At 52.8% G+C, this 14,527-nt stretch overlaps 1 protein-coding gene across 9 annotated transcripts in view; it reads right to left on the reverse strand.

The window, feature by feature from the left end:
* Window positions 1-14,527, reverse strand: part of RTKN (rhotekin) — a 32,982-nt gene that overhangs the window by 4,197 nt on the left and 14,258 nt on the right. Inside the window, exons 1-8 of one of the 9 annotated variants that reach the window (XM_063616560.1) lie at window positions 10,174-10,259; window positions 9,599-9,735; window positions 7,601-7,684; window positions 6,223-6,635; window positions 2,414-2,613; window positions 551-612; window positions 400-453; window positions 183-300 (exon numbers count right to left, since the gene is read on the reverse strand). In XM_063616560.1, coding sequence (XP_063472630.1) covers window positions 183-300; window positions 400-453; window positions 551-612; window positions 2,414-2,613; window positions 6,223-6,246 — 458 coding nt within the window. In that variant the 5' untranslated portion in view covers window positions 6,247-6,635; window positions 7,601-7,684; window positions 9,599-9,735; window positions 10,174-10,259. Of the gene's footprint in view, window positions 1-182; window positions 301-399; window positions 454-550; window positions 613-2,413; window positions 2,614-6,222; window positions 6,636-7,600; window positions 7,685-9,598; window positions 9,736-10,173; window positions 10,601-10,975; window positions 11,098-11,123; window positions 11,485-12,326; window positions 13,000-14,527 lie in introns of those variants that run through there. The other 8 variants (XM_055241251.2, XM_055241250.2, XM_055241254.1 and 5 more) reach the window with 8 other exon arrangements.

Genomic DNA, 14,527 nt, shown 5'->3' on the forward strand with positions numbered 1-14,527 from the left:
AGTCCAGGGAGGCAGAGGGTGGGGGATGTGGGTGGGGCAAGTGCAGGACAGCTCCACAGAGAAGGCCAGGTGCCCCTCCTCTCCTCCACCCTCCCCCTATCCCAGCTTCCTCCCCTGGAACTCGCTCATCCAGACCTGGAGCAGAGTGGAGGAAGGAGGTAGCCACAGTTTGAGGTACTCACAAGAGAACATTGCTCTGAAAGGAGATGTCTGTGAGGGTCCTGTCCACCAGGATCATCTCTGTGTCCTGAATGTGTTCTCCCAGCTGCAGCAGCAGGAACACGGCCCAGCGGTGCAAGTCTGGGGACAAAGAGGGCAAAACTCAAAAAACATATCCCACGAGAGCCTCCTACTTCAGGGTCATTCTGCTGAATTTGTCCCAGGGTGTGTGGAACTCACCACCTTTGTTCTTGAAATATTCTGTGTCCTTCCACATGAGTGGAATCCGGAGGTCTAAGGGGCAGAGGAGTAGGAATAGGTGTTGAGATGGGGCAGGAGGCCATGTGCTTGGGCAAGGGGTGCCAGCAGCTGGGGTAGCTGTGCTTCTTACCAGAGATGCAGACCCGGCCGCGGCAGGGGGAGCGCTCAGTGGGCGGGCCACTGTCAGAAGGCCTGTGGATAAATCACAATGTCCTGGCCTGGCCTCTAGCCACTATTCCCTCTTGCTCTGGTCCCAAGGACTCTAGGATCCCCCTGATCCCAGGGCCTCAGACGCCAGGTCCCCAGCCAGGCTGACAGGCAGAGCTGAGGGACTATAAGGGAAAGTTGTCCATTGAACCCAGCAGTTTGCCAGGCTTGGGGACACCAGGGACACTAAAGCCACATTAACTCACACCTAAGGCACAAGCTCAGGGCTCCTCTCTCCAAGCAACCTCCCTGACCACCTCTCCAGATCCCTGCCAAGGACAGGTGCGGCCTTGAGGGGACAGGTGCCCACAGAAAGACTTCATTTCCAGGGGTCTCCATTAAACCCCTGGCTTAGAGGGGTGTCCAGGCTTTTTTTTTTTTTTTTTTTTTTTTTAACAATAGGAAAGCTGCTTATTTCCCACCATCCCATCACTTCTTTGATATAGGAGGGTACTGGGTCAGAAAATAATTTGGCCAACGTTTGTTCAAAGGAAAATCACCAATAGGGAAGAGTTACGTTCCATTCACTACAGACCCTTTTCCTTCCCTACCACTCCCCAACTTTGATTTTTCCTTTTTCCTCCTGGCCCGATATGCTGTATCTTACTAGTGCCCCAAGTTCTGCAGCTCCCCCACACCCCACTGCAGGGCCCGACACCCCACCTTCCTTCCCTCCCTGCCCATGATCAGGACTCACCACATGTGTCCCTTTCCTGAAGGGAATGCCAGTTCATCTGTACTTACTCATAATGCCACTAAAGTAATTGCTGACTTAGCAGAGCCTTAAGCTAAATGATGTGGCACTAATGGCATTGTGTTTAGCTGCCAGGCACTTGGGGTGTACCTCAAATCACCTGTGTGGTCTGTGTGAGGACTTTGGCAGGACAGAGTCTGTCCATGCTGCCTCTCAGGAGAGGCTGTCCCCCCACCAGCTTGCCCTTCCTCTAGCTTCATGGGATAGCCATAGAGTGGGTTTTCTGCCTTCTTCTGGTAGCTTCATGGGTGAGCTCCTGGCAACCTCCCCTTGTGTCAGCCTTCATGGCTGGAATGGGCACCATGCCTGTGAGGGGCTGGGACTATTTCCTCTAGCAGCCTCAGTGGAGTAAGTAGGCCACTTTCCTAAAAACCAATTCTCCAAATGACCACTTTATCCAAATTGGCATATTCTTAGAATAATTTGCCAAATATTTTCCCCAATATTTTGGTTTTATCATGGCATCACTTAAGTCATTACAGACTTGTCAGATCAACAGTCTAATGTCAGTGTTGCTTAGATTTTACATCCAGAAGCTGAGCCCTTTTAGAATGCACAATCTAATTTGTGTGAATGGGTAGGCTTTCCTTAAGTGGTTTCTTATTTCCTTTCCCACTCCCTGCCTCTGAAGGTGAACCCCAGATATAACAAACTGTTGTCAGTATGTGGTAAATTGGCGATTTTGTGAACCAGCGTTGAGGAAATTAATATTCTAAATCCCAGATAGCCAGTCTTACTGGATCACAGACAGGGCTTAGCAAATTAGTGCTTTTGCATTACTAGCTACCCTTCAGATCAGCTACGTTTCACCAGACACACCGACTTTTCTAAGTCCTGCCCTGGCTACTCACAAATGCACCTCTGGGCAACACACAGTGGTGGTAAAACACCAAGGTCTCTCCCAGGTCCCTGATAAGACTTCATGGGGAAGTCATCTTTAAGGTGGTCCACATGCCACACATGCACACGCTGCACCACCACCACCCAGAAGGCCTCCTGCCTCCATGGAGGCCTCGCCTCCCCCTTGCTCACCGCCGGCTTGTCTTCCCCAGCACCTGCGCCTCCTTGCGCCGCTGCAGCTCGCCCATGTAGCTGAGGATGCGGCTGTTGCACACTAGCAGGCTCTTGGTGGCCTCCAGAGCCTGCTCTCGCTGGGAGCAGGCTGCCAGCAGCTTACAGGCCCCTTCCCTCATCCGGATCTCATGGTCTAGCTTCCTCTGCAACTCTGTGTCCTAGCCAGGGTTGGGGGAAGGGTGAAAAGGAAATGTCAGTCAGAGGACAGGCTAAAGCACTCCCCAGTCCCCAAGTGGGCTGTGGCCAGTAAAACTGACAAGAAACTAATGTTTTAGGCAGTTCAAGAGCAGGCATTGGGTCTCAATCTCAGCTGCCCACGAATAACCAGAGAAGCTTTGTAGCCAGGTGCAGTTGTGTGAGGGAGGCTGAGGCAGGAGGATCCCTTGAGCCTAGGAGATCAAGGCCAGCCTGGGCAACATAGTGAGACCCCACCTCTAAAAAAATATATAACAGCCGGTCACAGTGGCTCACACCTGTAATCCCAGCACTTTGGGAGGCCGAGGCGGGCAGATCACAAGGTTAGGAGATCGAGACCATCCTGGCTAACATGGTAAAACCCCGTCTGTACTAAAAATACAAAAAATTAGCCGGGCGTGGTGGCAGGCGCCTGTAGTCCCAGCTACTTGGGAGGCTGAGGCAGGAGAATGGTGTGAACCCAGGAGGTGGAGCTTGCAGTGAGCCGAGATTGTGCCACTGCACTCCAGCCTGGGTGACAGAGCGAGATTCTGGCTCAAAAAAAAAAAAATATATCTATCTATCTATCTATCTATCTATATATATATAGATATATCTATATATATAGATATATCTATATATATAGATATATCTATATATATAGATATATCTATATATATATCAAATAAGAAAAATAGAGATGCCCTCATGCATTTGATGGTTGGAAGTATAAATTCCTTCAGCCTCTTTTGAGTGCAATTTGGGAAAAAAATCTATGAAAACTACAAATTTATATATCCTTTAATCCAGCTATCCAATACCTAGGAGTTTATCTTACACATATAGTTTCATATATAACACATAACTAGGTAAAGCCATACATACAAAAATATTCATTGCAGCATTTTTTTTTTTTTTTTTTTTTGAGACAGAGTCTCACTCTGTCGCCCATGCTGGAGTGCAGTGGTGCAATCTCGGCTCACTGCAAGCTCCGCCTCCTGGGGTTCATGCCATTCTCCTGCCTCAGCCTCCCAAGTAGCTGGGACTACAGGTGCCCCCCACCACGTCCGGCTAATTTTTTTTTTGTATTTTTAGTAGAGATGGGGTTTCACAGTGTTAACCAGGATGGTCTCGATTTCCTGACCTTGTGATCCACCTGCCTCGGCCTCCCAAAGCGTTGGGATTACAGGCGTGAGCCACCGCGCCTGGCCTCATTGCGGCATTGTTTTAAACAGCAAAATTAAAACCGCTTCAGTAGGACATTGGTTAAATAAGTAACAGCACATCTGTACCCTGTAGTATTGTAGACATTTAAGAGATATGCATATGTGTGCAGATATGAAACAATCTCCAAAATAAATGATGTGAGAAAAGAATGGTAGTACTGCACATACTACTATTTGTGCATGATATATATACATGTGTGCATGCATATCTATACATAGATATAGATATGCATGTTTATGCATAAAATATTAGTGATTGTAGGCCTGGGAGCCAGGAATGGAAAACATTTATGATATATTTTTTTTGAGACCAAGTCTCACTCTGTCACCCAGGCTGGAGTACAGTGGCGCGGTCTCAGCTCACTGCAACTTTCGCCTTCCAGGTTCAAGTGATTCTTGTGCCTCAGCCTCCTGAGTAGCTGAGATTACAGGCATGTGCCACCACGCCCAACTAAGTTTTGTATTCCTTTTTTTTTTTTTTTGAGACCGAGTCTTACTCTGTTGCCCAGGCTGGAGTGAAGTGGCATTATCTCGGCTCAACTGCAACCTCCGCCACCCAGGTTCAAGCGATTCTCCTGCCTCAGCCTCCCGAGTAGCTGGGATTACAGGTGTGAGCCACCACACCCAGCTAATTTTTGTATTTTTAGTACAGACGGGGTTTCACCATGTTGGCCAGGCTGGTCTCGAACTCCTGACCTCAGGTGATCCACCTGCCTTGGCCTCCCAAAGTGCTGGGATTACAGGCGTGAGACACCATGCCTGGCCTAACTTTTGTATTCTTAGCAGAGACAGGGTTTCGCCATGTTGGCCAGACTAGTCTCGAACTCCTGGCCTCAAGTGATCCTCCTGCCTCGGCCTCCCAAAGTGCTGGGATTACAGGCTTGAGCCACTGCGCCCAGCCTAATGATACTTTATATATACCCTTTGTACTACTGGAAATTGTATTTCCTTTAAAAAATATTAGATCTTTGGAGTTTAAAAAAAATTATCAGGCCCTACCTAAGATTTGCAGAATAAGAATCTCTAGGAGTGGGGCATATGTACTTTTGGAAAACTCCCCAAGTGATTCTGAGGTACAGCCAGATTGAGAACCACCAACTCATGGGAATGGACAGAAGGAAAGGCAAATGAGAGTTATCCCTCAGACTCTAGTGATGCCAGGGACATCTAGTTGGCAAGGGATCAGTGGACAAGGAGGATACCACCTACAGTGTTCACTGACGCTGCACGAACCCTATACACCCCAAATTAAGAGAACCGCCACCTACTGGCCCTCTGAGCTTGGGAGATGAGGTCAGAGGCAAGGAATGGGGGAAGGTAGGTGGTCCAGGAATGAGGGACTGTGGATAAGGGCCAGCTGAAAGGCACTGGGAGAGACACCAGGATTCTCAGGAACATTCATTTAGAAAGGAGCCCTGGAGGTCCTGCTTCTTAAAAAGCAATGGGCAATTTGCTCAACCTCCCTAAGCCTCAGTTTCCCCATCTGTAAATCAGGAATGGAAATAGTCCTAGGCCTGTGAGAATTCTATGAGGCAGGAACTTAAAGCACTTAGCACAGTGCCCAGCATGCTGTATACATTAATGGCAGGGATGCTTATTTTAATGATGCTATACTTTGGTGGTAGCAGCATTTACTCAGTCAACACTGAAGCATCCCTGTACTGTCCAAGGCTGTACATTTAAAATCCAGCTGGGAGGTGAGAGATGATGACTTTAATGGCTGCTCCATAAGTGCCATGTCATGGCACAACCATGCTCACAAGAAAGACTCTGTATGCTTCTGGCTGAGGTGACCAAGGAAAGCTTCACAAAGGAGTTGGAAGACTAACTCTATCACACTGTACAGATTGGTTCAGGAGACAAGTTGAGCCATCCATTTGAAACAGGGGAACTAATGTGACCACTCCAAACCTATCTTTTTCCTCACGCCAGCTCTCCTCCATACCCTGTGCCCTTGCATCTGTCCCTAGGGGCTCCAGCCTTCAAGTCTCTCAGACCTGAACACCCTAAATTCCCTCTTCTAAAAGCCTTGTCCTGCCTGCCTACAGATGCTCCCTTGGCTATTTTCTGGGCCACTGTGCTAGGCTGGACTTTTATCACCTCCTCCCACCACCATCCACCCGTTTTCCTTCTGTAATAAGCCAACCCTTTCCCAAAGCCCCTCACCAGGAAGCCCTTTCAGACTACATAGGTCCTCCCAGTCTAGTTTTGTCTGCACCAGGGTTCTGCGCTGCCCGACAACCCCCACCCCAGTCTGCACCCAGCTTCAGCCACAAACATCCCAAATGGGTGAGCCCGGCAGGAGGGGGACACGGAGGTGTCCTCAACCCCCATCTTGGCTAGTCTCATCCCAGTCCCAGCACTCACGGATCCTTCCCCAGCCCGGTCCATTGCGAGAGGCACGCAGAGGCGCGCGCGGTCCAGAGAGCTGCACTGGCCTGGGGAGCCGGCGGGGCCCGAGGGCCGCGGGAAATCGGAGGAGCCAGGGCGCCAGTGTAGCTGCACCGCCTCCAGCTGCAGCGCTCAGGGCGCCGGTGACATCAGCTCCCAATTGCCGCGAGAGCAACTGAGGGGTACCAGGGCGCTGGAGGTCCCTCGGGCACCTGGCTGGGCTTGGCTCAAGGCGGTGCCTCCACCGAGACTCCATCGAGGCGGGACGGGACCTCCGGGAGTGAGCCCGCGCCGCCCTGGAAAAGGCTCCTGGCCTTCACGACGTGCTCCAGCTCCAGCTCCGGGAGGCCCCTCCCGCGTAGCGTTTGCCCTCCAAGGTGACCCCTTGCCTGAGAGTATGGAGGGCGGATAGTGTATAAATTGGGAGAGCTGAGGCCCTAGGGAGGTCGCTGGGCCCAGCATGGACAAGCGGGACCACGAGCCCAGACACCTCCTCTATTTCCCTACTGCTCTCCAGCCCCAAATCCACTCTCCCAAGGCCCAAGGCCGGGAACGCCCTAGGAAACTGGCTCCCACCCTTTCAGGCAGAGGAACTGGGAATCCTGGCTCAGGATCTGGACCCTTGTGCTTCTAGCGTTTCCGCACCCCAGGTATAGTTCCTTGTTGCCCCCTCCCCACCCAAACACACCCTCTCCCCAAGTGGGCAGCATTTCCCCTGGGAAAGAGCCCAGAGCTGGGTGTCAGCTGGACCTGGGTCAAATCCCAAGGGGATAGAGGATGAGTCATGGGCCCCACACACATTAGGCCCCCTGTTGATATCCCTTCCACCCCTCCCACTCTCCTGTCTCTGACTTCCTGCTCTGCTTCTCACCACCCTCTGTTCCCTTCAGAATCTCCACGAGGGCTAAGTACAAATCCTGGCTTCCGGACTTGACAAGCCCAGAGAATTTGACCCCTGGAACCTGAGTTTGTAAAATGGGGAGTATTCCACCTCCTTCGTAGCATTGTTTGAGAATTATATGGGAAAGTCTCATCTCTACCTGGGCCTAGCACATATTTTAAAATAAGCCCCCTTTACTTGCAGCTTGAGTCACTTCCTCCAGAAAGTCTTCTTGGATTTACTCTTCCGTGACTATCTCTCTTGCCATTCCCTGAAACATCAATGGGTCTCTCTTTTGAGGACCTGCTGAACTTGGTTGAGAAAGAACACAGCACCCTCAGCCATTCTCCTTTAGGAGAGTGACCAAAGTGAAACTAAGCCTCTCCTCTGCCCCAGAACTTGGACAGGCCTTCCACAGAGAAAATTTACACTTTTTGGAGGAGGGTAGGATGCAGAATTTAAACATTTACATACCTAGACCAGCTCTGTCCAATAAAACCTTCTGTGGTGATGGAAATGTTCAGTAGCCATCTAGCACTTGAAATACAGCTACAGCAACTAAGGAATTAATGTTTTATTTTATTTTAATGAACTAAAAGATTTAAATGGCCATATGTAACTGACGTGGACAGTGCAGAGGACTATGAATGGCAAATAGGTTTTTTTATTTTTTTGAGACGGAGTCTTGCTGTCGCCCAGGCTGGAGTGCAGTGGCACCATCTTGGCTCCCTGCAAGCTCCGCCTCCCGGGTTAATGCCATTCTCCTGCCTCAGCCTCCCGAGTAGCTGGGACTACAGGCACCCGCCACCGCGCCCAGCTAATTTTTTGTATTTTTAGTAGAGACGGGGTTTCACCGTGGTCTCGATCTCCTGACCTCGTGATCCACCCGCCTCGGCCTCCCAAAGTGCTGGGATTACAGGCGTGAGCCACCGCGCCCGGCCCAAATAGGTTTTATCTCATGCACTGATGGAGGATAATTAGGTAGAGTCCCAATGAGTTCACTGGACACCTTTCTACAAATTAGAAAAAGCTGACCCTCTCCAGGCAAACAAATTAGACAAAGGTGCTCCCTCCTGATGCAGCTGAAACCAGACCAGGACTCTCACCTCTGGCTGGCACCTGTGTGAAGGACACAACCTGCACAGTTTATGCCAAGATGGTCCTGAGAAAGATTCTGAGGCCAGGTCTGGGCTCATTGATAAAGAGTGCCAAAATTGACCAGTAACATCTACTATGATCCAGGGAGTGGGGGCAGGGCTTGAGGGGGGGCAGCACATACAATATCCTGCCATTCCTGATCTAGACTCTTTGCAGTCCTGCCTCTGACCTCTCAGCAGCAGCCCCTGCCTGGTCCAGGCAGTCACTTCCACAACTTCCTCCATCTTCCCCATATCCGTAAACGGCCACACCACCGAGTTGCTTAGCCACATACCTGGGAATCATCCTGGAGTTCTCTTTCTTTGCCTTACCCCTCCCATCCAATCCATCAGCAAATCCTGTCAGACCTACCACCACCATTTGAAATCTACTCCCTTTCTCCACCACGAGCATTTTAATTCACACCACCAGGTTCACTCCCCTATTACTGAAACAGCCTCCCACCTGGTGGACATTTGCGAACTCTCTTGCCAACCCTCCACCCCCAACCCTACCCTCAACTTCCCACCAGCCTATTCTCCATAGCGGCCATCATTTAAAAACATGGCATGAGTCATTCCCTTGCTTAAAACCCTTCCATGGCCTGGTCGGGCGCGGTGGCTCACGCCTGTAATCCCAGCACTTTGGGAGGCCGAGGCGGGCGGATCACGAGGTCAGGAGATCGAGACCATCCTGGTTAACACGGTGAAACCCCGTCTCTACTAAAAATACAAAACATTAGCCGGGCGCAGTGGCGGGCGCCTGTAGTCCCAGCTACTTGGGGGGCTGAGGCAGGAGAATGGCGTGAACCCAGGAGGCGGAGCTTGCAGTGAGCCGAGATTGCGCCACTGCACTCCGGGCTGGAAGAAAGAGCGAGACCCCGCCTCAAAAAAAAAAACAAAAACCCTTCCATGGCCCAACATCACACTTAAGGTGAAATCCAGGTGCTTATCATGGCCTTCAAGGCCCTGCATGATCTGGCCCCTGCCCATCAGCTCCACCCCAACTACTATATTCCAGCCACACTGGCTCTTTCCCACAAATATATTACCCTCATCCTCATATCAGGGCCTTTGCCCTTCCTCCAGTCTTCACATATCTCCAAATCCTCCCGGGCTCAGCTCAAAGATCTCCCAACAGAGGCCTCCCCTGACCTCCACATCTAACATTGCCTCCCTCATCTGATTTTCATTACATCCCCATTTTCATCATAATTTCTTTATGTGATATTATTTATGTGTTTGTATGTGTATTTCTGTTCTCCCACTACAATGGAACTTTCTTGTCTTGTTCACTGAGGTATCCTATGGTTGAAAGGAGCTTGGCAGATAGTACCTGTTTTATACATGTGTTTAAGAGTACATAGCGCAAGGTGCAGTAGCTCACGCCTGTAATCTCGGCATTTTGGGAGGTCGAAGTAGGGAGATCACTTGAGCCAGGACCAGCCTGGGCAATATAGTGAGACCTTGTCTCTGTAAAGAATTGAAAAAAACAAATACATGAATAAACAGCACCTTGCCGTCTCAAGGGCCAGCAGAATCCTTACTCATAGCCCAGAGTCCTTCTCTAGCAAGGCTAAATCCTTTCTGTAAACCTCGCTCACATTGAACTCCTCTCTTCTTCCCATACCTAAAAGGAACCCTTGTCCCCAGAACAGACATCTACACTCACCCACAGAGCTTCCTGAAATAGGTGTAAAAACCTTGCTGCAAACATAAGACTATGATGGGCAGAAATGAGCCTGGGTCCACACACTGCACCCAACACAAGGCATAGTGAACTACCTGTCCCTCTTCCCACTTTAAGCAGGCCTGGCTGTCCCCACCATGCTGTAGCAGGAATGGGCAGGGCAGAGATTGGGGCTGGGATGCAAGTGAAGGAGGTGTGTACTCCAAGGGTCGGGGGATTACCTCCAGGCTGAGTGCCATCTGCCGAATGTAGAGCATATTCAGGTCCTCCAGGATGTGCAATCTGTCCTGCATCTCTGTGCCCCCCGGTGCCCTTTCCCTTGTCAACCCCTCCAGAGGGGGAACAGATAGGTACCACACTGTCCCACAGTTCCTCCTCCCACTGTTCCCTCAGTCTTTAAAGAGGTGGCTAGCTCTTGGGCAGAGGGCAGAGGCTGCCCTTATCCCTCTGCACTCCTGTTAAACCCCTCTGGCTGCTGTGACAAATTTTCCTCGCCCACTGCTGCTCCCAGGCCCTGCCGGGAGCCAGGCAGGGAAGAAAAGGAAAGCGAAGTGAGGATGAGTGGGGTCCCAGGAGGAAAGGCCAGCTGCAGAGGGGGCTCTAGGCACAGAGTGTCCAGTCTCGCTTTGGTGGCAGCTGTTCTCCCAGCTGTGGAAGAAAAAGGCCCTTTCATTCCGACTCTGGCCGCTCCCCAGCCCCCGCCCACATCCCTGGCCTAGTGGACAGAGAATCTGTGTGCCGAGAGGGCAGTGAGGGGCAGGCACAACTGGAAGGGGGCAGGGAAACGACGCCTCATGCAGGTTCTAGAGTCGTGGGGTTTGCAGGAGGTTGGAGCTTCCCGAGAGGGGTTCCGGCTTAGTTTGAGAAAGTTAGTTAAAAAAGCCACAGAGGTGAGGACCTCAGGGGAGAGTGAGCCCAGGGAGTGGGACAAAGGGGTGAGTTGGTAAAGCAGCCCAGCCCTAAGGCCACCCCTTCCAACTCAGGGCCCCCATCCAGCCCGCTCCACCCTGGGCTCACAATTACCTCGCTTTTCCAGAGAAGGGAGGAGAGGGAGAGAGGAAGGCAGGGGTGTGCCTGTCTGCTGCTGTCCCCGCTCCCTTCTGCAGGCCCCTTCCCTTCCAGACAGGAAACCAACCCCGATTCCCAGCCAGCTGCAGCCTAGCGCCCCCACCTCCACGCCAGGCCCACGGAGTCACACTCCACTCGGCGGCCGGGCCCTGCGGCTCCGCCCCAGCTCCTCCGAGCTGTCTCCGAAGGCCGGGCTAATCCCAGGGGCGGCCCCAGCTCACAGGCCCCACCCCCTGGTCCCGGGCCTCGCCCCTTACTCCACCACGCTGGCCCCACGCGGGTTCCTCGGGACCAGTCGCTTGGGGGCAAGGGGACCCAACAAAGGCCCCCTCTCCCCAGGTCCACTAGCTTCTGAGTCAGAGAAGGCCCGGGACGCCGGGACAAGGGTGTGAAAGAGCCTCTTTGTTCTGGGCAGGCTGGAGGGAAAGGGCAGAAGCCAGGCCTGGAATCCCAGCCGGGAGGTAGAGGGGGCGGAAGGAAGGCCCACCTCACTTAACTCTTTCCAGACCCGGAAGGGAAGGCTTGGAACTAGGCTCTCCTTGGGCGAGTGTGAGTCTGACCTTGGGGACAGAAGAGTCTTCGGGGTAGCTATTCGCCCTCTCAGTCTCCGCTCAACCACACACTTTCAGCCCCGCCCTAGCCTCTAGGGCGTTACAGGTGGGGCTCCAACAGGTTAACGCGTGGACAGCGGACGGGGGGAGACGCTCAGCCTAGGGGCTGGACTCATCTTAGGCCCCAGAAAAAGAGGCGGAAATTTTGCGTGTGGGAAGTAACCCCAAGGAGTTAAAAGCCCTGCAGGGGCATAGAGGAGCCTTTGAATTGGGCTTCGGGGAAGCGAGCGGCCCCGGCCTAAAGTCGGGGTTGATGACAGAGGCTGGACCAGATGGCTGCGACAGGTTGTGGGATGGGGCTGGCGGCAGGGGAACAAGCGGGAGCCCAGGCCAAGAGTCCGAGCGCTTGGGGCCCGCCTAACTGCCCACCGCCCTTGGCCCGGGGATGCCCAAGACATTTTGGGGTCCGGGCACATTTTGGGAGTCGAGCTGGGGCCCTACAAATTGAGACCAACCCAGGCTTTTTCCAGGCTCAGGAAGATAATCCTAACCAGGCCGGGGAATGGGCAGCACGGATCCGATGAAAATGCAGACTGTCCACACCTTACTTTTTAAGTCAACAACTCCGTCGGGTTTGTACCCAGACCGTGCGTCTCCGTCCCTCGGCGTGTACGCGGGCGAGGGAAGGAGGCCGAGGTGGCTGGGGCTGCCCCTGGGAGCCGCGGAAGGGGAAGGCAGGGACGCGGGTCTCTCACCTCGGGCGGGTCGCTGAAGAGGCTGAGTCGGAAGCGGCCGCGTTTGAACTCCATCTCCAGGGCGGAGCCCCTGGCCACGGTGACCCGGCTCCGGTGGTTTCGGGAGAACATGCTGGCGGCCCTGCGACTTTGCCTGCGCAGTGCGCTCCCCGCGCCGCCCGGCTTAGCCTCCTCTTCTCGGCTTCTGTCTCTCGACGCTAGCCCGCCAGTCCGCCCGGGAATCTCCCGCTGCGGGGCTCCAAACCCCGCCCCCGGAGACGACACCTGGGCCGGGCAGGGCGCGGCAACCTCCTCTTCCACCCCCGCCAAAGGCCCAGCACGTCCGGCCAGTCCCTGGGCGCCAAGCCGACCTGGCCCGACGGCCCCGGAGCCCCCAGGGGCGCACTGCACCTCGCAAGCACTGTGCGGGCGCGTTCTCCCTGCCCGCGCAGGTCGCGAGAGCTTACCTGGACTTGGGACGGACCGAGAAGCCCTGCCCCGCCAGCCGCCCCAACCTGGCAAGCCTGGCTTCCCGTGCGCTGAAAACCCCGTGGCTCAGGGATCGCAGCGTAGCACGCTCCGGCTCTACTAGGGCCCTGGGACCTTGCCCAGTTTCAATACCAGCAGCCTCCGAAGAGACCATTTCAACATCCTACAGTCCCAAATGTTTCTTCTTCGTCCCCCTCCCCACCTAGGCTCCTCTGCGAGGCTATCCGCCTAAGCCTAGTGGCCACAACTGATGGGGCGGTGCTTAAACACATCGTGAAACCCCAGTTCTGTCACTAACTAACCGTTCAATCATTGACTTGGTCCAGTCACTGGCCTGTCTGAGCTTCAGTTTTCTCATCTGTTCAGTGGGAATACTGTAATTATCCCCACTCCTCAAGTTGCTATGAGGATTACCTATGAGGGTAAAATGCCCAGCATAGTGCCTGGCACAAGGCAAGTGCCCCATATTTGCAGGCATAAAGAGCAGCCGGGCGCGGTGGCTCAAGCCTGTAATCCCAGCACTTTGGGAGGCTTAGGAGGGTGGATCACCTGAGGTCGGGATTTCGAGACCAGCGTGACCAACTTGGAGAAACCCCGTCTCTACTAAAAATACAAAATTTAGCTGACCATGGTGGCGCATGCCTGTAATCCCAACTGCTTGAGAGGCTGAGGCAGGAGAATCGCTTAAACCCGGGAAGCAGAGGTTGTGGTGAGCTGAGACTGCACCATTGCATTAAACCCATGTGACCAACACGGAGAAACCCCGTCTCTACTAAAAATACAAAATTTAGCTGGCCATGGTGGCGCATGCCTGTAATCCCAACTGCTTGAGAGGCTGAGGCAGGAGAATCGCTTAAACCCGGGAAGCAGAGGTTGTGGTGAGCTGAGACTGCACCATTGCACTCCAGCCTGGGAAACAAGAGCGAAACTACATCTGAAAAAAAAAAAATGGCTGGGTGCAGTGGCTCAAGCCTGTAATCCTAGCACTTTGGGAGGCCAAGGGGGACTGATCACTCTTGAGCTCAGGAGTTGGAGACCAGCCTGGGCAACATGAAACCCTGTGTCAACAAAACACACACACACACACACACACACACACACACTAGCCCGGCATGGTGGTGCACACCTGTAGTCCCAGCTACTTGGGAGGCTAAGGTGGGAGGATTGCTTGAGCCCAAAAGTTCAAGTCCAGCCTAGGCAACATAGTGGGACCCCCATCTCTTAAAAAGCATTACAAATATGTATCATTTTTAATTTTTATTTATTTATTTGTATTTTAATTTTTTTAAGACAGAGTCTCACTCTGTCACCCAGGCTGGAGTGCAATGGCATGATCTCAGCTCACTGCAACCTCTGCCTCATGGGTTCAATCGATTCTCCTGCCTCAGCCTCCCGAGTAGCTGGGATTACAGGCATCTGCCACCACATCTGGCTAATTTTTGTATTTTTAGTAGAGATGGGGTTACACCATGTTGGTAAGGCTGGTCTCGAACTCTTGACCTCAGGTGATACACCCGCCTCGGTCTCCCAAAGTGCTGGGATTTCAGGCGTGGCCCACGCCTGGCCAATATTATCTATCTATAGATAGATATAGATATAGATATAGATATAGATATAGATATAGATATAGATATAGATATAATCAGCTGCTTTGCTGGATGGCTGGACTTACCTGGCTGGACTTACCACTCCCTGCTTCCATAAAAACAGGGTTCCCGCTGGGCGCGGTGGCT

Source organism: Symphalangus syndactylus, chromosome 14, assembly GCF_028878055.3.
Source record: "Symphalangus syndactylus isolate Jambi chromosome 14, NHGRI_mSymSyn1-v2.1_pri, whole genome shotgun sequence".
Lineage (NCBI taxonomy): Eukaryota > Metazoa > Chordata > Mammalia > Primates > Hylobatidae > Symphalangus > Symphalangus syndactylus.